The sequence below is a fragment of the Ammospiza caudacuta genome, chromosome Z, assembly GCF_027887145.1.
Source record: "Ammospiza caudacuta isolate bAmmCau1 chromosome Z, bAmmCau1.pri, whole genome shotgun sequence".
Taxonomy (NCBI): Eukaryota; Metazoa; Chordata; class Aves; order Passeriformes; family Passerellidae; genus Ammospiza; species Ammospiza caudacuta.
Genome location: NC_080632.1, coordinates 86,678,618 through 86,705,318, shown reverse-complemented (window position 1 = coordinate 86,705,318; position 26,701 = coordinate 86,678,618). Strand labels below are relative to the sequence as shown.

Sequence of the window (26,701 nt, the reverse complement as noted above, 5' to 3'; positions counted from 1 at the left end):
CTGTCTGCTGGCTGAAACTTTGGCACAGGTTGATAGGCATCATGCAAGCTCATCTCCCAGCTCTGAGCAGAACTCTGCAAAGCTGGGTCCTGTCTGTGAGGATGCTCCTGTCCCAGGTGCATGCTTTTTCTGCCAGCAGGGGGGTGAAGAAGCCCCCAGAAGAGAAAAGTGAGTTTGGTTGGGGTTTATCAGCTGATCCAGAGGAGCTCCTGAGCAGGGCAGCTGCAAAAACAGCTGACAGACTTACAGAATCATAGCATCATTTAAGGGTGGAAAATATCTCTTAGGTGATTGAGTCTAACTGCCAACTCAGCACTGACACATTAATAATCACAACTATAACAGAGGGAGAGGAGGATTCTTTGATCCATTTTGTTTAGGAGATGCAGTGCAACAAAGGGAGCTTGAGGCTCTGTTTCACAGCACACTCAGCTTTAGAATTCGTGACAGGATTCACAGATCAAGAGAAGCTGAGGCTGGAAAGGGCCAGAGGAGGCTTCCCACAGCAACCCCCTGCAGCTCAAGGCAGAGTCAGCTGGAGCTGGTTGCCCAGGATATGTCTCTAGCCCACCTGCTTCAAGGTTCAACCATTCTCTTTTGTTTAAACAGAATTCCCCATAGTTTAATTTGTGACTAAATTGTGGTCAATATCCCTGATTTCAGGGATAATTTAGCTTTCATTAATCAAAAGCACATTTAAAGCAGTTACTTATTGGTTATAATCTAGGCAGGTTAAGGCAAATATAAACCCAGGAATTAACTTATCCTAGAAAGTGTTTGTGATCAGGCAGTTACATGATGCCTTTATTCACTCATCATGGAGATTGTCCATTCCTGGCCATTAAAGTGAGGAACAAGCAGTCATAGACCTCCACAACCTGCGTAAATGGGTTTGCTGTCAAAAACTGCACTGAATAAACACAAACTTTAGCTACAAGGTTATTTAATCACACAGGAGGTTTGTTTTACCAGTGATTCCGTCCTTGCTGGGTGTGTAGGGGGTGGATGAACCCATAGCTCTGGACAACATGCCAAAAAGTTTAGTATTAAGACTACATCACCGATTGCTGTGCTTTGTTTTTTCCTTGTTTTGACTATGATCCTGGCAGGGAGGTCACCACCAGCGTCACCTGGGGAAGGTGCTGTGGCTACTGCGTCACGCTCCAGCAGCGGTGATGGCGAGCACAGATATTCAGCTGTCCTGACGCTGAGCTCCTCAGCTCTTTTCTCACCCCTGCTCTAGGTACAGCATACACATGACAAAAATTATTTAAACAGGATGTGCAGCTACTCTCTCCGTGTAAAGAATTGCCCGTGTTTTAGGAAGACCCTGGGGAATCAAAAACATTTCATTTGTTCACATGTTTTAGATGAGGCACTTAGGGTGAGTTACATATGTAGGTACAGATATATGCTCATAAATATATGCATACAAATAACTTACCTCCTTAAGTAAGACACTCCCTGTGGAAGCATCTCTCCTTGAAAGTCACAGGGTGGAATACATAACATAATTGAGCTCTCCAAGTGATCAAGACAGAATTACTGATGCATGATGAAGGTCAGTCCATCTTTTGGAGGTGTGTTTCCCCCTTTTCCATTGAGTGACAGGACACAGGGATGGCTTCTCACTGCCAGAGGGCAGGGACAGATGGGATATTGGTAAGGAATTGCTGGCTGGGAGGGTGGGCAGGCCCTGGCCCAGGGTGCCCAGAGCAGCTGTGGCTGCCCCTGGATCCCTGGCAGTGTCCCAGGCCAGGCTGGATGGGGCTGGGAGCAGCCTGGGACAGTGGGAGGTGTCCCTCCATGGCAGGGGGTGGGAATGGATGGGCTTTGAAGTCTCTTGCAACCCAAATCGCTCCATGATTCTGTGATTCTATGAGCTTGCTCCTGTAACTCATTGACTGGGTCAGTAGATTTCAAGATGTTTGTGGAAAACCCTTTAGCTGGAGAACTTGCCTACCATGTGTCCAAACGCTGCTGTGCTGCTGACTGTGGGAGGAAAAGGCAAACAGTGGGGTGAGATGTGCCTCTGGAGGAGCCAAGCATGTGGGACAAGGAGGGCAGGAGACTGTAGGCTGGTCAGCAGAGAGGATTTCACAGAAGTACAGCCAGCTGTCTGATGGTTGAAAATCCTCAGTGTTTGCAGCATTCAAGCTGGTTTCAATTTAAAATGTCTTTGTCTTCAAGATTTTCTGCTTAAACATTAGGACAAGGAACTATTTGTTTGCAATTTCATGAATGACAGTTTAATATCCCCACATAACCCTTGGACTCCAAAAGCTGGGTCTCTAACAGAAATGCCAAGATATCTTACAAAAAGATTTGAGGAATTGGCTTCCATTCAGTGCAAAGAACAGGTCAGGCCCTCTCCTGTGGAAGAGCAGATACAGAGTGTGTTTTGGTGAGCCAGAGCTAAGCTTGGTCAGTCAGCCCCAGTGTTCCTGTGTGTTGGAGGGTTTGGCACAGCCCCTCCTGTGGCTATCAGCCCCTCTGCTAGAAGTGACTGCCCCAGGTGTGTGCTTGAGCTGAGTGTCAGGCTGGAAGGTGAGCAGGAAGGTCCCCTGGCTGGAAATTAACTACATGTGGTTTTAGAGCTGCCAAAAAGACATAACCCCAGACAGAGAAAACATAACTCCAGCCAGTCACGGAGCTCACCTGTCCCTCTGGTCAGGAGGGATGAGGACTGTCAGGGACATTGGCTAATTGTCACATTTGGCTGCCAGTAGCACTGATAAGGCCTCTTGCTCACTCACAGCTAAAGACACAAAAGGACTTATGTGATGCAACACTCAGTACCTCAATACTCCCCACTGCCTGCTGGGCCTTTCCACAGCAGGATAAGGGATACAGCCACCTTCCAGCCCAAGGAGCACAGCCAGAGGAGAGAATCATAGGATCAGTGAATGGTTTGGGTTGGAAGGGACTTTAAAGCTCATCCAGCTTCACCCCTGGCATGGACAAGGACAGGGGTCCTTGTCGATCCAGGCTGGTCCAAGCCCCATCCAACCTGGCCTTGGACACTCCCAGGGTTGGGGCAGCCACAGCTGCTCTGGGAAACTGTGCCAGGGCCTCCCAACCTCACAGCCAAGAATTCCTCCCCATCTATCCCTGCCCTTTGGGTGGTGGAAGCCATTCCCTGTGTGCTGTCCCTCCAGCCCTTTTCCCAAGTCCCTGGGCAGCTCTCCTGGAGCCCCTTTAGATGGCTTTGCTTGGAGCCTTCTCTTGTGCAGGTGGACACCTCCAGCTCTTCCTGGCTCCAGAGCAGAGGAGAGCAGAAGCCTCTGCTGCCATTGAGATCCACCCTCCACAGGAGGATGTTCCCAGCAGGAGCTCCCAGAGCACAAAGCAGAGGCTCTGCTGGGGTCCAGGCACAGCTGGGTGTTTGCTGTCCATACCTGCTGGGACAGCCAGGTCCCCCTGGGCCTGCACAGCACAGGCACTGGGGCTGGGCAGTACGGAGAGGGGAGCAAGAGGGATGGCAGCAGCAGAGCCTGAGGGAAAGCCCTGTGGATTTGTGGATTTGAAGTTCCAGTACAATTAGCAGGCACTTGCTTCCGATGCAGGAGTCTTCAAGAATACAGTTTTAGACTCACCTGCCTGAATTTTCTGCTTAGTATCTGAAAACCACTTTGGAGTTAACTCATATAACCCAAATATCCCAGGCAAGTGGTGCAGTGGGGGAAAAATGCGGTGAAATCCCAACTGGGGCACAAGCTCAGCTGCCTCAGCCCTGATCCCAGCACCAGGAATGTGCTAGGCTGCCCATGAGAGCTCTTGTCAAGCTCCCAACAAAGCTGAAAACATCTCAGGAAAGGGGTCACAGCCCCAAGGCTGCCAGAGTTCCAGGGGCATTTGGACAATGCTCGCAGGGATGCACAGGCTGGGATTTTTGGGGTGTCTGTGTAGGGCCAGCAGTTGGATCCCATGACCCTGGTGAACCCTTCCCAGCTCAGGATATTCCATGATTCTGTGCTAACCTTCCACCACTGTAAACCTTTAGAAGCTGAGCAAAACAGTTCCACCTCTGGGGAAACAGAAAATGTATTTATCTTGGGTTTGATTGATGAACACAGGTGACAATCCCCATCATGTGTCAAGTACTTGTGTTTCACACCTCTCCTCCAGCTTTCCTTGAACATCTCCTGGCTTTTGTGCACTGCTCCCAAGAAGCAGCTGTGTGTAAAGGTGCTTCCCACGTAAAAACCCAGCAGAAAACAGAGGAAGGTGCAGAGGGAAGGGCAGAAAGGATGAAGAAGAGTTGCATTCAGGAGTGCTCAGAGAGGGGATTCCCACAGTGTGGTGGTAAGGCTGTGCGAGTGTTTGAGGATCCCAGGTTTAGCCAGTTTTAATTTATTGTACCTGAAAACTTAGTGCTACATACTGCAGCTGCCCCTGGATCCCTGGCAGTGCCCCAGGCCAGGCTGGATGGGGCTTGGAGCAGCCTGGGACAGTGGGAGGTGTCCCTGACCATGGCAGGGGGTGGGATGGATGAGCTTTAAGGCTCCTTCCAAACCATCCTGAGATTCTACAATAAAGAGAAGAAATATCTGCCCACACCCCAGCATGTTTCAGGCTTTAAGATTAGTGCTTGAAAGTTGCTTGGAGACTTTGCAGAGAGCTTCCCCAAAACCAAAGGAAAGGGCACATTTTAAGGCAGGTAAATGGAGAGCTGCAGTAACAACTAGAGCTCTTACGGTTTTTAGCCAGGTAAACATTTGTGATAGCTCAAATATTTTCTTCTTCCCATTTGGGTAAAACCCTAGCTGCAGAGCTTTGGGGCTTTTTAGCCTTAACAAGGGATCCAAAACCAGCCTCCTATTCATAGGATTTAGATGGTCAGCAAGTTCTTCCTCTGCTTATTCCTAAACTCAGAGTTAAACCCAGACTCTCATGCTGGGGAAGTGCCTGCACACCAGATTACTGCCATCTCAGGAATATGTCTCTTTTTTTCCCCCATTCTGTCATTTTTTTCTCAATGAGACTTTTGGACTTTTGCTGCACCACTTTCAAGAAATATTTTGCTTTTACTGAGCGGCTTCCCAAGCAATTCTAGTCGCAAATGCTGCCTTAAATGGGAAAGAAAAATCTTTTATTTTAATGAGTCAGTCTGTGATTATTTTATAATGGTGCAGTAAATACCAGTTGAGGTTTATAAATATTTGAATGAATCTCTTCGTTCTGGTCTCGGGGACAGATCTGTGAGCAATGTGCTGCTTTTATTCTCATCCTGAGCTGCCATCTAATGGTGAACACGGTGGTGGCTGCTGGGGTGAGAGTTGGACCCGGTTATTTTAAAGGCCTTTACCAAATGTAACAATTCTGTGCTCTCAAGGTGGGGGCCGGGTTCTGCTCCCTGACAACAAGGGACAGCACAAGAGGAAACGGGTTCAGGTTATGCCAGGGGAAGTTCAGGTTGAACGTCAGGAGGAATTTCTTCATGGAAAGGACTTGGAAGGGGCTGCCCAGGGAGGTGTTGGAGTCCCCATCCCTGGAGGTGTCCGAGGAACGCCTGGACTGGTGACACTGAGAGTTCTGGGCTGGTGACATGGTGGGCACAGCTGGGACTTGATTAACTCAGAAATCTTTTCCAACCTGAATGATCCCGACTGAGTGAACCACAGAATACCCTGAGCTGAAAAGTACCCACAAGGGCCATCGAATCCAGCTCCTCAGCAATCCCACCCTGTGCATCCCTGGCAGCGCTGTCCAAAGGCTCCTGGAGCTCTGGCAGCCTCGGGGCTGTGCCCATCCCTGGGGAGCCTGGGCAGTGCCAGCACCCTCTGGGGAAGAGCCTTTCCCTGAGATCCAACCCAAACCTCCTGGCACAGCTCCAGCCGTGCCCTGGGTCCTGTCAGTGGTCACCAGAGAGAAGAGATCGATGCCTGACCTTCCTCTTCCCTCACGAGAAAGATATAACTGCGGTAAAAGTCCCCGCCCTCCACACCAGGTGCCCTCGGCTGCCGTTCATACGGCTTCCCCTCAAGCCCCTTCACCGCTTCCGTAGCCATCCCTTTGGCGCTAACAGTTTCATATCTTTCTTATATTGCAGTGACCAACACCGCTCACAGCGTTCAAGGTGCTCAGAGCGGATCGGCGCGGGGCAATCTCCTCCCTTGGGCGGGCGGTGGTGCTGTGCCAGCTGCACGCTGATCTCCTCGCTAAAAGCACCTGCACCGTGAGCTGAGGCTGAATACCCCACGGCAGCGTGAATGCCGCGATGTCTTTCCCCAGAGCAAGTTTTATTCACAGACTCGGCGAGGGAGCCGGCCGGCTCGCACACCACCCTCACACCGAGACCCTCCGCCATCTTGGGGGCGGAGCGCTACCCGGGGGGCCGTCCCCGCCGGAAATCTCGCGAGACGCGCGCGCGCTGGCGGCGCGCCCCGCCTTTCCTCTTCCTCTGCGGCCGCCGCCCCGAGGTGAGCAGCCATGGTCGGCCTGGTTCCGCGCCACCCGCCGCCATCCGCCCCCATCCCGCCCCATCCCCCCTGCCACAGGCGTCCCGGACACCGGGATCGCTACGATATGCCCCGCACCCGCGGTATTTCCCGGGATGGAGCGCGGGAGGGCTGGCGCGGATGCGGGGAAGTGGCAGGCCTGAGAAAATCCATGGCTGCGATGATGACTTTCTTAGGACACCTTTGGATGTAACTGTGAAAAGAATGCGTAAATTCTGAGCAGCTGCAGCGGTAAGGGGAGTAGTCCGGGCCCTGCGTGCCAGTGTTAGAAGTTTAATATGTTTTAATTGGTGTTTTTCAGCTGAGCTCTCAAGATGGTGCGCTACTCCCTGGATCCGGAGAACCCCACGAAATGTGAGTTGCTCTTTCAGGAGAGTTCGTGTGGGATTTCCCGGAAGCCAGTGAGGCTTTGATTCTAAAACTTGGTGCTTTTGCTCTCTTGCAGCATGCAAGTCCCGGGGATCTAACCTGCGTGTGCATTTCAAGGTAAGGGGTGTGTGATGAGCAGGAATCGTAAATTCATTTTCTGTTCTACGTAGTTTTTGTTAGTTTTCCTTGTTATTTTTTAAAAGAAGCCCAGACTGGCTTGGATTGGAAGGGATTGTAAGGATAATCTCTTTCCACCCCCTGCCGTGGTTAGGGACTAAGCTCCCGTCCAGCGTGGCCCTGGAAACTTTCAGGGATCCAAGGGCAGCCACAGCTTCTGTGGGCATCTTGTGCCAGGCCCTCCTTGCCCTCACAGCCAGGAATTTCTTCCCAATATTCCCCTTTTTAAGGAAGTGTCTTTTAAAAGACACACCAAGTGTCTTTTACTCTTTAATCACTAAAGGATTGCTGTCAGCTACTTGTAATGGTTTCCACCCACAAAAAATTAGAGTCTGGATTCTAAAATTGTCCTTGTCTAGTTCAGGTAACAAAATACAGCAGCAAAACAGTTGGAGTAAATTTATCAGACACTGGGCTAGTGTTTGGTGTGAAATTTGTCTAATTTCTGCTACACTCTTTGGTTGTGTGCTGTTTGGCACTAGGAACTCAGTTCCTCTGGAAAAGGCTTAGGTGCAGAGAACAACTCATAAGTGTTATTTAATCACGAAACCAGAACTTAGCAGATCACTTTCTGCTTAGTGTAATACCAAATTTTCACTTTGGTTTTTTTTTATTTTTTTATTATTAACAGGTAGGATTATACTTAGAGCTGGCTTACACAATTAGTAAATGCTGTCTAAAAGGCCGATCTTTTATCCTTAATTTTTATTTCTGAGCATTTCCTTCTTTTACAATTCTTTTAGAGAAAGCAACATTGTTAACAATTCTCCCAGTGTTTCTTCATCAGTTCTTGTGAGGTGCTGTATTTGAGATTTTAGTAACAATTTATCCACCCGAATCTTGCCGTTTTAGATTAGTGGCCAAACAGGAGGAGCTATGAATAGTATAAGTACATTAATTGTACTTTTATTAAGAGTTACATATTTCCGTGTTTGATTTAGCCGCTGAGTTTAAAAATAAATAAATAAATAACAATGTGTGCTGGAGACACAAATTTAGTAGTGGCACTCATACCAAGGATTAGAAAAGTGGTAACAAAGTTAAAAAACGGTAATTATTTTCCATTCTGAGACTTGGGTATTCTTTAGTGAGTGGAAAGAATTGTATCCAGGGGGGACAGAGGGGTGGTTGAGCTGGTGCTGTCTCCTGTAAGGATTTGTTGAGAGGTTTTTTCTGTGCCCTGTGTTGGCAGAACACCCGAGAGACGGCGCAGGCCATCAAGGGCATGCACATCCGCAAGGCCACCAAGTACCTGAAGGATGTCACCCTGAAGAAGCAGTGTGTCCCCTTCCGGCGCTACAACGGCGGCGTCGGCAGGTGCGCCCAGGTGAGTGCCTGGGAATCCCTTTGCCTCTGGGTGCTTCACACAGAAAGGGGATGGGGACAGAGTGTGGGTGCAGTCTGTCATTGCTGGTGGTAAACTTGCATTAAAACACAGAATCACGGGGTGGTTGGGTTGGAAGGGTCCACAGAGCTCTTCTCAGTCCAGTTCCCTGCCAGGGGCAGGGACATCTTCTACCAGACCAGGGTGCTCAAGAGGGAGGAAAGGCTGTTCATTCCAGAGGATACATTTCTATGGAGTGTCTGCATCTAGTTGGCAGCATTAAGGCAAGGGATTAAATTTTGTGGGGTTGGTTGTACAGCAAAATAAGTAGATAATAATCCATTCTAATCCATACTCATAAGATATCTATCTATATCCATAAGATACGGGGTCCTCAGCACAGGAAGGATAGGGACCTGCTGGAGCCAGCCTGGCGCAGCTGGGGCTGTTCAGCTGCACCAGAGAAGCTCCAGGGACACCTCAGAGCCCCTGCCAGGGCCTCCAGGGGCTCCAGGAGAGCTGCACAGCCCCTGGGGACAAGGCAGGCAGGGACAGCACCCAGGCAATGGCTCCCACTGCCAGAGGGCAGGCACAGATTTTGGCACATTGGGAATTAGGAATTGCTGGCTGGGAGGGTGGGCAGGCCCTGGCCCAGGGTGCCCAGAGCAGCTGTGGCTGCCCCTGGATCCCTGGCAGTGCCCCAGGCCAGGCTGGATGGGGCTGGGAGCAGCCTGGGACAGTGGGAGGTGTCCCTGCCCATGGCAAGGGGTGGCACTGAGTGAACTTTGCAGTTCCCTCCAGCCCAAACCCTTCTGTGGTAATGGCAAGTTGAAGGTGTGTAGAAGGTAACAGGAATGGACCAGTCCAGAAGCAGACTCCCATTGTTTGCTCTCGTTCCAGGCCAAGCAGTGGGGCTGGACGCAGGGCCGCTGGCCCAAGAAGAGCGCGGAGTTCTTGCTGCACATGCTGAAGAATGCGGAGAGCAACGCTGAGCTCAAGGTGGGTGTTAGCACAAAGCAGTGGTGTCAAGCCCTCTCTCAGCATCCATGGCCTGGCTATCACTGACCTGGAGAGCCTTTTCCCACCTGCTTCATCCACAACACTGAATTGTAGGGAGGGTTTGGTGTGGCTCCCTGTTTAAAGCAGGCTGTGTGTGTTCCTCAAGTTAAATGGCAGCAGCAGGTTTTTACAGGGAAATACTAAATTTAAAAATTTCACACAAAAGGGCTGTTCAGATATCTCAAAATCTGTGAAATCAATAACTGATATGGTCAGTTGCTGTCTTAGTTACAGTGCTTAGTCTTGTAGCTTTGTTGGCAATGTTGGAGTAATAGGTTACGCCTTTGAATAGCCATGAATTAACGATAGACAAGGACCCATCAGCACAATTTTAAATTATTTCTGATGTGTGGGGGCTGGACTTTGTCATTTTAAATCATCCTTGTTTTGGTAAGTCCTCGTCTCCACCACACTGCCAAGAATAGCAGTTCCATTGGCAGATCCTTGGAAAACCCTCAGCTCCGTGGCACCACCAAGCCTGGGTGTGTCAGTGGTGAATCCTTGGAAAACCCTGAGCTTCATGGCATCACTAGGCCTGGCTGTTTCATTCACCAGCAGCAGTGTCTGGGGTGATTCCTCACATTTTTGCTGCAGAAATTAATTACTTAAAGATGGAAGTGGCTCACAGATTTCCTTCCGTGCCAGGGTCTGGATGTGGACTCCCTGGTGATCGAGCACATCCAGGTGAACAAGGCTCCCAAGATGCGCCGGCGCACGTACCGGGCCCACGGCAGGATCAACCCCTACATGAGCTCCCCGTGCCACATCGAGATGATCCTCACGGAGAAGGAGCAGATCGTGCCCAAGCCAGAGGAGGAAGTTGCCCAAAAGAAAAAGGTACCAGGTGTTGTGTGCCCTGTGTTGTGTGCTCTGCTCCTGTTATGATGTCAGGACAGCCGAGGGGCTGGCAGAGAGGGGTTGCTGTGATGACAATCTTAGGACACCTTTGGAATGCCCATGAAAAAAAATCAGTTTTTTCTGAGCAACCCCATTTTTTTTAATTTCCAACATAAGTATTAAGCACTTTAATGCCATGAGAACCATTTTTTAATTGCACAGAGGGTTGGTTCTTTCCTCCCTCCCTCAAAGCAGCTACAGCATTGTGTGTGTGAACCCTGGGTGTGTACAAGAAAATAAGTTGAATTTAGAGACTGCAAGCGATGTAGTGCTTGTCTAATTAACAGTGAATTCCCAATTAACAATTCCTAACAGTTCGCAGCACTTCTAAAAGATAACTTTGAGATGTTTTGGGAAGTCTCATTTCACTGTTCTTTTTTATGTGTTTGCTTCCCAGATCTCCCAGAAGAAGCTGAAGAAGCAAAAGCTAATGGCTCGGGAATAAATCTGCTTGGACAGATGTATATAAATAAAACCTTTTAAAATGTGGATTGATTGTGTTGCTCTGCTACAAGTTCTGACCTCGCGCTGGGCATTGCTGTGGGTCAGGGACAGTGAATGTTACAGAATCAGGGAGTGGTTTGGCTGGGAAGGGACCTCAAAGCCCATCCATTCCCACCCCCTGCCATGGCAGGGACACCTCCCACTGTCCCAGGCTGCTCCCAGCCCCATCCAGCCTGGCCTGGGGCACTGCCAGGGATCCAGGGGCAGCCACAGCTGCTCTGGGCACCCTGGGCCAGGGCCTGCCCACCCTCCCAGCCAGCAATTCCTTCCCAACATCGGCCCTCCAAGCCGGGCCGCGTGTTCCCGCTGGCTGCCGGGCCATCCCACATTTCCCCCCGTCCCCGATCCGGGATAATCGGGAATCCGCTCCGCGTGCCCGTCCGCGCGGGTGGGGCGGGGCCTGGCATGTCACGTGACGCGCGCTGCCGACGGCCATTGGCCGGAAGCGCCGCCCCGGAAGCGCGGGGCCGTTCCGGTGCGGGCGCAGGTGGGTGCGGAGCACCGGGAGCAGAGAATGGATCCTTCCCCACACCCCGCCTCACCCGGCCTGCCCCCCGCCCCGCCCGGCCCACGCCGCCTGGCCACGCCAATAGCCGGGGGCTCACGGCCTGCACCGGCCCCAACCGCGCCCGGAGAGCGGAACGGCAACGGCTGACATCAGGCCGCCTCCCGGGCTCCTCATCCTTTATGGAAAACGGGGAGAACCCGGCGGGTTTGCCGCTGCGGCGTTTTCCGGGCGCTGGGAACAAAGCCGAGCCGTGCCGTGCCGAGGTTTGCCCGTCCGTGAGCGCGTTCCGTGCCGGGGCTCACCGAGGGCAGCGGCACCGCCCGCCGCAGGACATCACCTGCCCGGCCACCCCCTCACTCCGCTTTTCTCCTTTTTGTTTATTGTCCTTGCTAAACAGCTGGCCGAGCGTCGCCAGGACACCGGAGGAATTCGTCAGGACGGTGTTCCACGCTGATCCCAGGGATCGCTGGTGCATCAGGCGGAGGTAGGGATGATTTTTGGGCAGGAGCTTTTGGACACGAAGCGGCTGCAGAGGCAGCACAACACGGGCTATGTTTCCTTGGGACAGCCCCCAGGCAATGGCTCCCACTGCCAGAGGGCAGGCACAGATTTTGGCACATTGGGAATTAGGAATTGCTGGCTGGGAGGGTGGGCAGGCCCTGGCCCAGGGTGCCCAGAGCAGCTGTGGCTGCCCCTGGATCCCTGGCAGTGTCCCAGGCCAGGCTGGATGGGGCTGGGAGCAGCCTGGGACAGTGGGAGGTGTCCCTGCACACGGCAGGGAATAGAAGGAAATTATTTTGAAGCTCTCTTGTGACCCAAATAATTCTGTAATTCTGTAATGATTCTACAGCCTGAGGTGTTCCCTCCAGCCATGTTCTTCAGCTGCTGGATGAATCCACATTTTTCTGCAAATTTAATATTTAGGAAGTTCTAGTGGAGACAGTATCTGAAATATATATTTTTTAATAGATTTAAAGGGTTACCTCATTTGTGTTGTTTCAATGTAAGATTCCTCTCAGACCCAGAGAGTAGATTTAAAGTGTATTTGAAGCAGCCAGAGCAGAACCTGGAAGCAGTCAACTGGAAATTGATATTCTGCTTTTCCACAGGGATAAAAATCTTCAGGATAACATCAAATAAAAAGCAAAACTGGTCCCTAGTGAGGTGTGCACATCTGCCTTTTCATTCTCCATCTTGGAAAGCTTTTGTTTTGCTTCTTGGTGTGAGAATTGAGATGTCAGCAGCCTAGAGAGGGGGACTGTGAAGGGCAAAGTTGTGTGGCAGCAGAGTGTGTCTAATGTATTGCTGTCAGCACTGGCAGGGTCAGGTCCAGTCCTAATTAACTGCTTCCTCTCCCAGCTGGACCTCTCTGCCTCCTTGCTTTGCTTTTCTGCTTTTTTTTTTTTTAGCATAGACCCCAAGGTGTGAATTTTGATGACTTGTGGGGTTTCAGAGAGAGGTCATGGTTCATTTTCCAGCTGTTAATTGTATGGGGCTGGTGTGGGATCAAGTGAGGGCAGCAGGAAGAAAGTAACCCATGTGCTAATTCCGTCAAATCCTGATTGGAATTTTTTCCCCTTTTCCACTGTCCTGCCCTTCAGTGGTAGCAACTCATTGGATGGATTTGCTTTCTGCTGTTTAGTTTCTCCTTAAATAAAAGTGAGTTGAGCAAAACAAACCCTTTGGACTCATAATATAGTGGGAACTGGGCTAATACTGGCAGCTTGCTGCTTAAACTGTTTTTTATGTGGCTTAAGCAAAAACTCTTATTTCCTGAATTTGTTTTCCTTAGTTGCATCTGTAGGACTAATGAATTAATAGCAAAATGGTTTGGTTTTTTTGTTAAAATGGCAAGAATGTTCCCTTTGTTGGAAGCTTTATAACAGTGGAACACACAACATTTTTGAAGCTTTAGCAGCTGCTTAATAATTTCAGAATAATCTACGTTTGAATATGAAATATGGATTTTATTTACTTTGTAAATAGTGTTTTCTCAGGTTGTGGCACACAAACGCTCCCACCTAAGCTGTTTTTCCTGCCCCCCTCACCATCTCTGTCCCAGCACAGGAGTGAGCCATGGTGTGCATTCCCTGCATCGTGATCCCTGTTCTGCTCTGGGTCTACAAGAAGTTTCTGGAGCCCTACATCTACCCCATGGTCGCCCCCTTCATCAAGCGTGTCTGGCCCAAGAAAGCAGTGCAGGAGCCACCAGGCACCAAGCAGGGACCAGGAGGCAGCACTGGGGACCCCCGGGGACCTGCAGCTGCCAAGAGAGACCAGGAGGATGGACCTGGGGGCCATAAAGTAAGATTAATTCTCCTACCTAAGCGGGGAAGCTCCGGGATGAGCCACCCAGTGGTAGCTCAGGAGGATGAACAGCTGGGTGTGTTTACAGATATTTTGGTGGCTGTTTTCTTGGGAACAGCAATTACCACTACTGTGCCAGCTAGGAATTGGTGCTTCAAGATATAGTTAGTATAATAGTTGCTTCTTCTGGTCTTGGATGACTTGTGCCTGTATCCTGAAACAGCTTAATTAATTTTTTTTTTTAGCAGTTGCCTGTTCTTTCAAAGAAAAAAGTCAAATATCTGGCGAGTCACAAGCAGAAATTAAAAACAGCCCCTTTCTTCAGCCAGCTCTGCCACTTGTAATGGGGGGATGCTTAGTGCATATAAATTATGCTTTTATTATTTATCTTCTGTCACAATATAGACTTGTAAATATTGTCGCTGCTCTCATTCCTCCCTTCCCCCTGAAACAATAATTATTTGTAAATCTACACAGACACCACCACTTTTCGTTCTTGCTCAATATTTCTCCACACATCTTTGCTGGCCTTGCTTCTAAAAGCCATTTTTGTCACCAGCTGTTCCTGTTTTAGATGTGAAGTTCTAATTTGACATCTCATTAATGACACTGTTTTTTGTTTGCAGTTGGAAAGCAATGGCATTGTAAATGGAAGTCCTGCAAAGGGATCTGCTGCAGTGTATGACAAGAAAACAGCTTGAAGGAGTTAATTCCTGAGGATTTTATTCCCTCATGTCCAGTATGAACTGCTGATATTCCTCTCAATTTGAGACTTTTTTTCTGTGCACATTTTAGCCGAATAAAAAACTTAATTGCTTGCAGGAAGTCTCTTTTGCCACTGAAATGGCAGCTGTTTGTTTATTTAAAATATTTGAAAGCTGATGTTCTTGTATTTTTCTCGCTGGAACTACTTTTCATCTGCCATCTGTTTGGTGTGATTAGAGTTTAGGTTAAATAACGTAAGAATAAATCTGTCTATGGAAGGCAAATGTGTCTTAGCATCTTGATGTCACTAAGTGCTAGTGCAGTACTTGAGGCTTTCACCTTAAAGGCTTTATCTGTTCCTGGTGAAGAACTGTGGACTGCATTGTGACAACAAAAGCTCATAATTTATCTATGGAGAATTTAGATTTTTCATGTCAAGTCTATGGATGAGCTAGAGGAGTTATGCCGCATAGAAAATTTACTTGGCTTACTAAAAGCAGAAAGTCTTGATGTGATACTTTCCTTAATTATTTTCCTTGAAATATTATGCCTTTTTTTTCCCTGAGGCATGATGCAAGAGAATGTTGCTTTATGTTCTGTTGTAGTGATTTATAATGGCGAAGTTCTGGCTTTAAAAAAAAATTCAGCATCCAGTTAAAACCTCTTTACCATGCTTGTGGAATTTTCATTATAATAAACCAGGATTTTACTTAAGAATAAGTCGCTTCATGCAATTCTTGCACAGAATCACAGAATTCTTAGTGTTCAGAGCTATAAACACTTCAAGTGGTGACAAAATCTTTGAAAACCTGGAGACAGGCCCCAGGCAGAAGGAGGCCCTAAAATAACTGAGTTCATGATAAAATGAGCTGGGCAGACTTTGCGTCTTCCTGGCAACATGGATTCTGCTGCTGAGCTGCATCTCAGCTGTGAAGCGTTTTAAGTGTCCCTGTGCTTAGTAAGGAATGAAAGTGGTAATTCCTGCTTTTCCCTGTCTGCCAGACCAGAGAGCTCTTTAAAAGATTCAAAACTAAACCATTTCAGCAGTTTTGAATTATTCTTTATGATTTAATTTCCATAAAATCCTCTCTCAGGCAGGCCTAAAAATGCACTTTTTATATGGGCAGTCCCTGACTTGTCACTGTGGTCCAGTGTTATTCTTGTGGCCGTGATTTCTCTCAGCAGTTAATTAATTACTCTGGTATCTAATTTTGCCTGCTGCCCTTGGTGAGGTGCCTCGTTTCCTGCCAGTGCCTGGTTTGGTCAGACCTGGTGTGAATGGCTCTGCAGTGTTCACAGATCCTGTGCCCCTGCAGCCACAGCCATGACTTTACAGTGAGCTCAGGCACAGACGCCTCTGTGTCAGGCCTTGATTAATGCTGCTTCTCTTCCTTAAGCAGTAAACTCTGTTGAGACCTGAGTATGTGATTGCTGTTTAATCAGCTCTTAGCTCATCTTTGGAGCATAACCCCCCATTGGATCAGTGTATTGCAGCTTCCTCCAAGATCACTGAATCCCAGGATCATTTAGGTTGGAAACGACCAGTGAGTCCAACCTGTGACCAATCCCCACCTTGTCAGAGCACTGAGTGTTACACATGGACACCTCCAGGATGGGAACTCCAACACTTCCCTGGGCAGCCCCTTCTAATTCCTGACCTCCCTTTCCATGGAGAAATTATTCCTGCCATCCCCCCTGAGCCTGCCCATGCCCAGCCTGAGGCCGTTCCCTCTGCTCCTGTCCCTGTTCCCCCCGGCTGTCCCCTCCTGTCAGGAGCTGTGCAGAGCCACAAGGGCCCCCTGAGCCTCCTTTGCTCCAGGCTCAGCCCCTGCCCAGCTCCCTCAGCCTCTCCTGGGGCTCCAGCCCCTTCCCAGCTCCGTTCCCTGCCCTGGACACGCTCCAGCCCCTCGGTGTCTCTCTTGTGCTGAGGGCCCAGAGCTGTCCCCAGCACTGCAGGTGCCTCAGTCACGCCCGGTCCAATCTGCAGCTCTTCTGCTAAACAAGAATTCGTGTTCTGACGTCCTGAGCATTGCTGAAGAGATTATCTTTTCCATTCTGTTTTAATATGCTGGGCGCCTCATAAATAGGCCATAGTTTTAGAGTATATCCACCTCTAAACAGCTGGGAACACAACTAAAAGTAGAGCAAGAGCTTTACTGGGGCTCCTTTAATTTGTAAATGTATTCAGTCAATTTATGAAGTCTGCATAATTGTTTTCTTTTTAGTTATTTAGGATATTATTACAGAAGAAAATGCATTGAACAATAAAAGAGAAAATAAAGTGTATAGTAAATTAGGCTGCATCACCAGGCTTCCAGCACCATATTTAAACACCAGGCCTTCTGAAAAAAACTGCAAAAACGAAAACAGGCAGATAATGCAAGTAAGATTACACGTTTATCGTCTCTGGAATGGTGTTCCACTGCTTTTATGAGCTGCAGTTAAACCCTAAAGGGAGTAATCTACATCACAAAACCTTCTGTGCGAGGCACTTCACTGGAATTCCTGTCGGGAGATTTGTGTTATAACTCTTCTGCCCCTATTCTTTTGCAAGAATAGGTCAATAATCCTGTTGTGTTCTGAATAGTTAAATGAAAACCGAGTGAAAGCAAAGGCCCAGGTCTGTGCTGGAGTGCATGAGATCATCTGCAGGGACGCAAAGGAGTGCACAAAGCCTTCTTTAAGGAAAACAAGCAGGCAGAAATTAAGGAAATCCTCACGTGACAGAATAATATTGATCAAGTGAGTTGAATTTAACTGAGAAAATTCCCACGTGCTTGTTACTCGCTAAAAACAAGATTTACAAAAGGTTTAGGCACCTGATGGTGGCACGTGGACATCTAGCAGAGTTCCCTAGACCAAGTAGCAGCTCCATTTACACTGAAGACTTTTAAAAAATAACAAAGTTGGCATCTTTATGGGACCAAAGAACTGCAAATCTAGTCCTAAGTTCTTCAGCATTAAACCTCTCTGGCTTTATTTAAATACTACTGAGGAAAGATCAATAACTCAGTATTTGAAAAAATATTATTCAAATCAACTAATTTCAAGTATTTTTTTCTTAATGAGAAGGTCTTAACGGTACCTTCTGTGTGTTGGTTTGCACAAATTGCTGGATGCCAAGAAGTTAGTTGAAAAACACATTTTAAAAATGCAAATATATGCCAAAAATTCTTAAATAAAATGAATTAATTTTATGTTGCTTATTATTTTGATGGCCTGATCCTGACAGGAAAGGAAATTCTGGCATGTTAAACTGCACATGATCAGCTGCTGAGAATGTCTAAACTGAAAATAAATTCTGATCTAATGACAGTAGCACATTATGCTGTTATTGCCCAGATGGAGCAATCATGTCCCAGCTGAATTCCGGGAGCTGTTAGACATGCTGCAGAGGTTCAGTCCTCTGGGTCATTCCTTCATGATTTCTGTACAATGGAGAACATTATTGCTGAAAGAACAGTGTCTGCAGAGGCTGCAGGTGAAGGAAATGAAGAGAAATTTAATTTACACTTAGGTTAACTAAAATCTCCTTCAGTGAGAAATGACTGTTTCATTAAACTGCCTGAGACTTGAAAGAAGGGATTATCTTTGTGCAGTTAGAGCAATGCTTGCTGAACCAAATCATATTTTGGTTGGAACAGGCTGCCATTATTCCTGTTTTCTGTGAACCTGGTTGCAGTAATTTAATTGAAAAGCTCTAGAAGGCCATGTTTGCCATTATTATTTTGTATTAGAAATGCTTTTAGGTAATAGTCCTGTATTTTTATTTCACTGTTGTTTTAGAATCACTGAATGGTTTGGGTTGGATGTGGCCTTAAATCTCTTCCTGTCACACCCTCAGGACACCTTCCACTATCCCTGGCCACTCCAAGCCCTGCCCAACCTGTCCTTGGGATGACAGTGAAACACAAATTGCCACATTGTGAATAGATGTGTTTATAACCCCCAATGCTTGTTTTTGGCACGGGGGTTGCTGTACAAAACCTTTGCATTTTGTCACACAGCGTTGCACAGCCGCGCTGCTGGCCAGGCCGCGGCTCTGTGGGCGCAGCCATTGCCACCCAGCGCTGTGTGAGCAGGGCCGAGCCCCAGAGCTGCAATGTGGCAGTGTTTGCTCAGGGCTACACCCACGGTGCTGTTTGCAGACCTGCTGCTGTTTGCAGACCTGCTGCTGGCATGCACTGCCCAGGGACAGGGATGGGGAACAGCCCGGCTGGGTATTTGCTGTCACGGACCAAGTGGAATGTGGGAATAAACTCAGGACAAGACTGGGAAGAGTTTCCCTTTTAACGAGCCCTTTTAACCTTGGAACCTGCTGCTGATGGCACAAGCCCCACTTTGGAGGCTACCCTTGGAGAAACAATGAGTTTAAGCAGCACGAGGGCAGGATGGGGCCTGGTAAATCATCCCACCCTCAGACATTCACTGCTGGTCCCATTCGCTGGGCTTACCTCAAGTCCCACTGAAAATGTGGGATGCAGAGGAGAGAATCAGAATGAATCATAGAATGGTTTGGGATGGAAGGGACCTCAAAGCTCATCCCATGGGCAGGGACACCTTCCACTGTCCCAGGCTGCTCCCAGCCCCATCCAGCCTGGCCTGGGGCACTGCCAGGGATCCAGGGGCAGCCACAGCTGCTCTGGGCACCCTGGGCCAGGGCCTGCCCACCCTCCCAGCCAGCAATTCCTAATTCCCAATGTGCCAAAATCTGTGCCTGCCCTCTGGCAGTGGGAGCCATTGCCTGGGTGCTGTCCCTGCCTGCCTTGTCCCCAGGGGCTGTGCAGCTCTCCTGGAGCCCCTGGAGGCCCTGGCAGGGGCTCTGAGGTGTCCCTGGAGCTTCTCTGGTGCAGCTGAACAGCCCCAGCTGGGCCAGGCTGGCTCCAGAGCAGAGGGGCTCCAGCCCTGGCAGCAGCTCCGTGGCCTCCTCTGCACTGGCTGCAGCAGCTCCAGCTCCTTGTGCTGTTGGAGCCAGGGCTGGGGCAGCTCTGCAGGTGGGCTCTCACCTGAGCCCAGGGGCACAGGGGCAGGATCCCCCCTGCCATGCTGCCCACGCTGGGGATCAGCCCAGGGCTGACACGGGAGGTGTCATGGCCGCCCCGCCCGTCACGAACTACAACTCCCGTGGTGCCTTGCGCACCGCCCCGCGCAGGCCTCGCGCACGCGCAGCGGGGCAGGGCCGGCGACGTGGAGGCGGGCGGGGATCGTGAGGGGCCGTGAGGGGACCCGGGAGCGGCGCGGGCCGAGGCACCCCGGTACCGACCGCGCCACCCACCTCGGGCCCAGGGCACGGACGGTAAGCGCGGCCTCGGCGGTGCCTTCGAGGGGCAAGGGCGACGGGTGGACGCGGCCGCCGCCGACTCCGACGGGGGCCCCCGAGATCCCCCGCTTGCCCCGACGTCACCGTCCCCTCGTGGCGCGGGCCTGTGTCGCGATAGACGGAGGGATGCCTTGCGTAATTCGACACCGGCGGTGAGGAGAGTTGCCGTGGCCCCGGCACCCGCCGTGTCCCCGCCCGGGCTGGGGCATCTCCCGGGATCCCTCGCAGGGTTCCTGGGTTGTACCTGTGTCCCTTCGGGATCCAGGAACGGATCCCGCGCTGGGTCCCCTGGATGTCCTTGTGTCCCTTATGAATCCAGGGATCCCTGCCAGGGTTCCCAGAATGTGCCTGTGTCCCTTTACCCAGACCGTGAGTGTTCCCTCACAGGGATCCTGTGATCCCTCAGGGTCCCTGGGATGTCCCTGTGTCCCTTTAAATGCGCCCAGGACTGGAAAGCCAGAGATTTATACCCGTTTTTTCTTATGTGCTCTTAATGATATTTATTGTTCATGGCTAGATGATAAATTGACTTATTTTCCATCCTGTTCTCGACGGAGGCTTTTCTACTGCAGCATCTCAGAACTCCTGGGGCTCGCTCTGCCTCCTCACTCCTACCACACTGTTTTTATACTTATGAATGATAATATTTATCAAAAGTGAGGTTTAAAATTGAAATTGGTATCTCATCTGAGCTGCCGGGCTTTGCATTACCTCATATGCCTTCATGCCAAGCACTGTTTGTTTATTTATTCTTTTTAATCTGTGCTGGGCGTAGAGAGTTCGTGGGGCATAATCTAATTTTTTCCCTTGCCTGTGCTGAGGGATAGCGTGCTGGGCTGCAGTTTTAATCATTGTAGGTGTTTGCAGAAATAAGGAAGCTGTTGATATTTCCATCACGGATCACTTTTGGAGTGCAGGGGAGTGGAAGGAGGCTCCCGGGTGGTTGGGTCCCGTGTCCCAACACAGGGTTGTGTAATCCCACATTGTGTCAATTCCCAACTGAAAAACGTTCTGGGTGCTCCAGCTGGGCCGGCTAGAAAGTTGTCGTTTCTCCTTAGAGTGCCAGGAGTTGGGAGGCCTCCTGCTGTCGTTTCCATGGGCTGTTTTCTCTTTCCACTGCTGCTGCATCAGCAGAGGCCGGTGGACAGCCCGGGGAATGCTGGACCCAGCTCAGCACTGTCACCTGGCTGGAGCATCCCTCAGCTCCTCCTCTGACAGTCCCCTGCTGATGTTTTGCCAGCAGGGCTTCTAATCCCTCCTGCTAAATCAGTAAAAAAAGTACTTGTAGCAAATTACTGCTGGACTCAGATGGATCAGGTGCTTCCTTCCAGTGATTTTATCAGATTAAGAGGAAGATTTGGAGATCATAGAATCCCAGACTGGTTTGGGTGGGAATGGACATTAAAGATCATCCTGTTCCAGCCCCTGCCATGGGCAGGGACACCTCCCACTGTCCCAGGCTGCTCCCAGCCCCATCCAGCCTGGCCTGGGGCACTGCCAGGGATCCAGGGGCAGCCACAGCTGCTCTGGGCACCCTGGGCCAGGGCCTGCCCACCCTCACAGCCAGCAATTCCTAATTCCCAATGTGCCAAAATCTGTGCCTGCCCTCTGGCATTTTCTGACATGCTGTATTTTTAAGATCTTAAGATGTTTTTAACATGCTGATGACTGACAAAAGTCACTAAAAGCAAGAAATCCTGTTTGGTGGCTGCTGAACTGATGCCACAGTAGATGATTAATGATTTTAACTGTATTTTTCAAAGTGTATTCTATGGAGTGGAAAGTCTGTATCACCTTGAAGTAATCCCACACCCTGACAAGTGTAACTGAATTTGCAGTGGATCCTGAAGATAGGTGATATATTTTATATAACATATTAATATAATATTTTTAATATAAATTATGATTGTAATATAGTATAAAATTATTACCCATACAGAGCAGATTTGTCTTTCTGCTTAACAGGCTTTTTTATGTTGTAGTTAGGTCTTCAGCTGTGAGAAACTTCAAAAGCAGAGCCAAATAATCCTGTTGCAAAAATAGGGTTAGTGCCCAAACTGTGGAAGAGCACAGATACCAAAATAGTTGTATAAACTTTTACATATACCAGAATATACCAGTATTGAAACAAATGCAGGCCTTTTAATGAACATCTGAGCATCTGTTTGAAGCTTGAATTATCTTTTTGAAACATTACTGTGGCTTTTAGGCAGGTGTTACTTACATCCAATAGTGATATAGGGAGGAAATACTTGTGTGTAGCAGTAATCTTAGCATCCCCTCCATACTGAAGCCACTTGATTTATTAAATCAGGCTATGTTTAGCCTGACTTGTGTCATATCCAACCCACCTTCCATTTCAGTTAGAAACAATGAATTACTATAAATTGATTTTTGAGGTGCTGAGTGTTTTTTTTAAATAAATAGAGGAAAGGGACAAAGTCATCAAAGCCTTCTCATATTGAACCAAATTTCCAACACTATAATCCATCATAGATTATCAGTTGGTGTAAAACTGTTTTTGAAAACCATTGCTGTATTTGTGGTAATAAAAGTCTCTTTTTGGCCTCTGGAAGTAGAGAATGTCAAACCAGCAAAGTTGGTTCTGATGTGCTGTCTGTTCCTAATCTGTGAAGGCAGGTCTCAGTATGGGTTGTGCTCCTTCTTGATTTGTCTTTATTTTTAAGCTCCATATCCCTTTGGTATACTTGTTTAAAGTTCAGTTTGTTGTTCTCATTTTATAGTTCCAGCACACCTGTCCTGGCTCGCAGCAGGAATCTCACTGGTGAGAGCAAACAAAACCTTTACAGAAATACCTGCCCACTGCAGAGAGTGGAGATAGTATTTGAATTTTCACTTCTTGAAACTTTTGAAAAATGTGTTATTTACCTGTAATAGTTTTGTGACAGGTGTTTTACACAGAAATTACAAGGTGTGCCTGACCCAGCCTTCTTCCCTTCTGACAGTGTTTACTAATTGGATTAAAGAATTTATTTCTGCACGTACTCCAAAAAACACTAGCTGTATTTGAGTGCTGACCTTTTCTTAGGGTGTTGGATTGTAAGAGTAAGGATAGAGGTACTTTTCTTTATGATTAAATTTTTTCATAATTGCCTGCACACTACCTCTCCTGCCCTCTGTGACAGGATGTTTTTGTAAAACTGATGCTGTCATTCTGCTCTCAGATTTATTTCTTAAGTTGTTACGTAGGAATTTCAACAGAAAAGTGATCTTTATAGTTTTTGTAGCTTTAAATTTTGTTAACTCATGATAAATTTTATAGATAGGCTTTTGAAAGTTCAGAGAGATTTGGCCACAAGTATAATGTTTTAGCATGGGTGTGTAATTGCCTGCACTAAAAATGAACAAAATTGAGGACTCCTTAATTGATCTTGTGGGATTTTGTATTAATAGACTAGAGATATGTTTTGTTGCATAAATTGCTTTTTTGTAACTTGGACAAAGTCCTTAAATGCTTAAATGCTTATTTACCTGTAAAAATTAAACAGGAGCTCTCTGAACTTGTGAAATACCTTGAGAGAAAGGCATTTCACATGCAAGATTCAGCAAAAGCTTCCTCAAGAGGTTTGACAGGTACCTGCTGCCCTGCCCTGCCCTGCCAGGGAATGGTGACTGAGGGAATAGAGGACAAAAAGCTTCATTTAGATTGGCTGTGTCACTAAGGGAGATGTGCTAATGGAAAGGCCAATACCTGTTGAGTGGAAATATGATAATTTTGGGCTCTAGTTTGCCACAAGCTTGTATTTGCTTATTAGTGTTCGAGGCTATCACGTAACTTTTTAATATTTTTTAGAGCACTCTGTATCAGAAGTTTCTGTTGTGAGGTGAAATGTTGGAGTGGCATTTTTGTGTAAATTATTTTTGATCTCTTACAACTGAAGGTTGTCCTCCTTTTTTTTTGTCCTCCTGTGAGTCAGTAGTTCCAGTTCAGAACACAGCTTTGAAGGTGACCTGTGAAGGTGACTAGTTGTTCACTTGAAGTAAGGTATTTTGAGATTAGTAAGTGGGCATCTGCTTATTAAAATTATTAGATTTGGTGATCAGAAATTAGCAGAGTGGATCACCAGTAACCTGGAGTTTAGAGATTATGGAGTGTATGAAAACGTGTTAGTTTTCTGAGATGGCACAGAGAAACACGATCAGTACATCTCAGTCTCATTTATAGAATTTAGATTTTCATTTTCCTGTCATCTCCTTTCAGAGCATTTATTAAAAAGTGACAAACTGTGTAGGGTGAGCTGTCAAACACAATAGCATCCCTTGTTGAGCAGTTTGGGGAAGCACCACAACATCCGGGCTCACTCACATCGGAATTCTGCTGCTTGAAATACTCTGCCTCACCATGAAGGTTTTGAAAAATCCCTTCTTCAGTTGTGAGCAGAACAACTGTACCGTAGGTGGGACATGAAGGAAGCAGATTGTGCTCTTCAGAATTAGGCTTTTATTGATGACTGACTCCCACGAAAATGTTGTGGAAAAGGAACTGGAGCAGAAAACACAGCGTCATCACTCGTTTTTTCATCTGCTTGCCTTCCTTGTGAGGGCCTTCTTTGCCTGCAGTAAATCTGTTGAGATTGATCACTTCTGCTGTGTGCAAGTCTCTTCAGGCTTCAGTGGAACCCAGAAGGACCATTCTGATGCCACTGCACTGCTGCTTATTCAGGTCCTTATTGTGGAAGGGAAAGGCACTAGAGCAGAGCAGGAGAACCGAGAGAGATGCTGTGTTTGTTCGTCCAGCTGAGTAAACAGTGAGCAAGTCAGATGATTTATGTTGAGAGCTGCCTAAAGACCTTAAGATGTTTTATTTTATTTTATTTTATTTTATTTTATTTTATTTTATTTTATTTTATTTTATTTTATTTTATTTTATTTTATTTTATTTTATTTTATTTTATTTTATTTTATTTTATTTTATTTTATTTTATTTTATTTTTCTTAGGCATTGTGGGGACCGCTTCATAATTTTGTTGCATTTCTCACTGCCGTCCAAAAATACTTCTGTCCTGTTGTGCTGAGCTTTACAGGAAGATGTTTTGGTACCTGGTGAATAGTTAGTGTGCTGGGCTACTGCAAAAATAGAAATAGGTTAGAGGGTTTTATCCCTGACAGTAGCCATCAAACTTGGCAGTGTCTGAAAAATAGTGGGTAGTGGAGAAACAGAGGATTATCTAGAAAGCTATGAGAGATGGTATTGGTCTCCAAGCTGCAAAGATAGACCCTGTCATGGTCAGCCAGGTTCTCTGAAAGAGCACTTAATTTGTGTTTGTCACAAAAGCAGCTTGCCTGTCTGCTACTTCTCATAAAACTGTGGTTTTTGTGGTTTTGGTGGTTTTTTTCTGGGGGAGAGGGGATTTGGTATGTATCTGAACAGTTTCAGCATGTAAAAGTAAAAGGGGTGGGTAAAGGGAGCTGAAGGAAGGAGTGAAAGGAGAGTTGCCAAAAAGGCAGTAGAAAAGGGGAGGAAAATTACAAATCAGTGTAAAGTGAGCAGAAACAGTCTTTACTGTGTAACTCATTAACTTAAAAACAGTAGGAAGCTTTTCTAATTGGTCTTGAAGGATGTGTTTATTCCATTCTGAAATCTACCAGGCTGTGTGGTTGTGGCTAATTGGTGTATCAGAGAAGGTGGATTTTTAATAGTGGTTTGATACTGTTTGAAGATTGCTAAGCATTAAATTGTAGCTGGAATATTCTGACTCGTTACCGTGCTTTAAAAACAAAGACTATTTCAACGCTCTTTTCTTATCTAAAATGGCAAGAATTCCTAAAGTCTGAGGATTGTAAAGTTTTTTTTTTTCCTGAAGATCTCTTTTATTGGCATGAATTGTTACTGCCAGGTATTTCTGCATCATTAGTTTTGCTTAGCAAAATCTTACCAATTTAATTGGTAAAATAAAAGTTCTTACAGTTTGGGACCTCTTTATGTGAAAATTAGTGAGTGATCTCTGAGTATGAATGAAGTATTTGCATAACTGCTTTTTGTCTTAGACAGAATCTCAATTTTGGGGGATTTTTTCAGCCTTTTTAACAGCACCAAAACTTCCCCAAAAGAGTTCCCCAAGCAATGCAGGTAATAAACACTTAAAATGTCTGGAAAGCTGCAAAGTTGCTCAGAGAAATTGAGGCTGCCCCATCAGTGGAAGTGTTCCAGGCCAGGTTGGATGATGCTTGGAGCAGCCTGGGACAGTGGAAGGTGTCCCTGCCCATGGGAGGGGTGGAATGGGATGGCCTATAAAGGTCCCTTCCAAAACAAACCATTCTATTTGTCTATGAAATATTGCTGTAACACGAGGAGTAGTCAGAATTTGAATATATTGTGTGGACAGTAAAATTCAAATATTGGAGCTGAACAATACATACTGTTAAATTAACTTCTCTGTTTTCTGTTGTATGGAGAATTATGTGTAAACATATTGCAGTAGTCTCACACCTCTGTGGCAAGATTTATCTTAGGATTTTGTGGGATACTTTAATGTCTCATGGGTGAGAGATGGTCTGAAACCTGCAGTTCTTGGATAGAAATAGGAATCAGCCAAAAACCTCAGTGCAGTGCTTTGGTAATGCTGAATGAGCAGCATTACACCTCATATTCTCATCTTTACAGTGATTGTGGCTCCTTTGCTTGGAAAGAAAACAGTGTCCATAGTTCGTAAAGCTGCAAACTATAAAGGTAACCAGAGGCCCGCCTATGTATAGAAACTAAATTTTTGTTAGGTTTTAGGATGTTTTCAGTATTGTCATGTAATTGTGTTAAGGACTCAATCCAGTGGCCAGATCTCAGATGACATTGTAAAATCATGTGCATGACCATCTCAAATTCTTACACTTTAAAGCAATAATTAAAAGAAAATCCCACAGATATATGTAATTTATATTATTCAAAATATCTGCAGACTAAGCCAGATGACCATGACAAGTGTAATTTTAGAAGGGGGCAGCTGACTGTACTGGACAGATAAAATTCCGGCATTAGCAATTAAGTTGTGATACCAGTAGGAGATACAATCCTGAAAGGAACTCTAATTTCTTGTCTAAACTTGTTTAAATAG

At 47.2% G+C, this 26,701-nt stretch overlaps 3 protein-coding genes and 2 non-coding genes across 10 annotated transcripts in view; all 5 read left to right on the top strand.

Moving 5' to 3' along the window:
- Positions 1 to 6,393: 6,393 nt before the first annotated feature.
- RPL17 (ribosomal protein L17) lies at positions 6,394 to 10,779 on the top strand. Its single transcript, XM_058823653.1, has 7 exons — positions 6,394 to 6,422; positions 6,763 to 6,815; positions 6,907 to 6,947; positions 8,200 to 8,334; positions 9,232 to 9,330; positions 10,036 to 10,227; positions 10,685 to 10,779. The coding sequence occupies exons 2-7, from the start codon at positions 6,776 to 6,778 to the stop codon at positions 10,730 to 10,732; spliced, it is 555 nt and encodes a 184-aa protein (XP_058679636.1). The 5' UTR covers positions 6,394 to 6,422; positions 6,763 to 6,775; the 3' UTR covers positions 10,733 to 10,779.
- Positions 6,617 to 6,685, top strand: LOC131571737 (small nucleolar RNA SNORD58). The gene has a single exon (XR_009275967.1). It is a non-coding gene; the product is annotated as a small nucleolar RNA SNORD58 (small nucleolar RNA).
- On the top strand, positions 10,309 to 10,377 carry LOC131571735 (small nucleolar RNA SNORD58). The gene has a single exon (XR_009275966.1). It is a non-coding gene; the product is annotated as a small nucleolar RNA SNORD58 (small nucleolar RNA).
- Positions 10,780 to 11,245: 466 nt separating the features above from the next.
- On the top strand, positions 11,246 to 15,008 carry CZH18orf32 (chromosome Z C18orf32 homolog). Of its 4 annotated transcripts, none has more exons than XM_058824002.1 (4): positions 11,246 to 11,278; positions 11,697 to 11,783; positions 13,367 to 13,603; positions 14,233 to 15,008. In XM_058824002.1, exons 3-4 carry the CDS (start codon positions 13,376 to 13,378, stop codon positions 14,305 to 14,307), a joined length of 303 nt encoding a protein of 100 aa, XP_058679985.1. In that variant the 5' UTR covers positions 11,246 to 11,278; positions 11,697 to 11,783; positions 13,367 to 13,375; the 3' UTR covers positions 14,308 to 15,008. The 4 variants fall into 4 exon arrangements, with proteins under 4 accessions (XP_058679985.1, XP_058679987.1, XP_058679986.1 ...); XM_058824004.1 differs by lacking the exon at positions 11,246 to 11,278 and adding an exon at positions 12,901 to 12,958 and having other exon boundaries at positions 11,506 to 11,783; XM_058824001.1 differs by lacking the exon at positions 11,246 to 11,278 and adding an exon at positions 11,541 to 11,562.
- Positions 15,009 to 19,498: 4,490 nt separating this feature from the next.
- Positions 19,499 to 26,701, top strand: part of DYM (dymeclin) — a 209,911-nt gene continuing 202,708 nt past the window's right edge. For all 3 annotated transcript variants that reach the window (XM_058823249.1, XM_058823248.1, XM_058823247.1), the window contains exon 1: positions 19,499 to 19,607. The gene's annotated coding sequence lies outside the window, so the exon portion shown is untranslated. The remainder of the gene's footprint in view (positions 19,608 to 26,701) is intronic.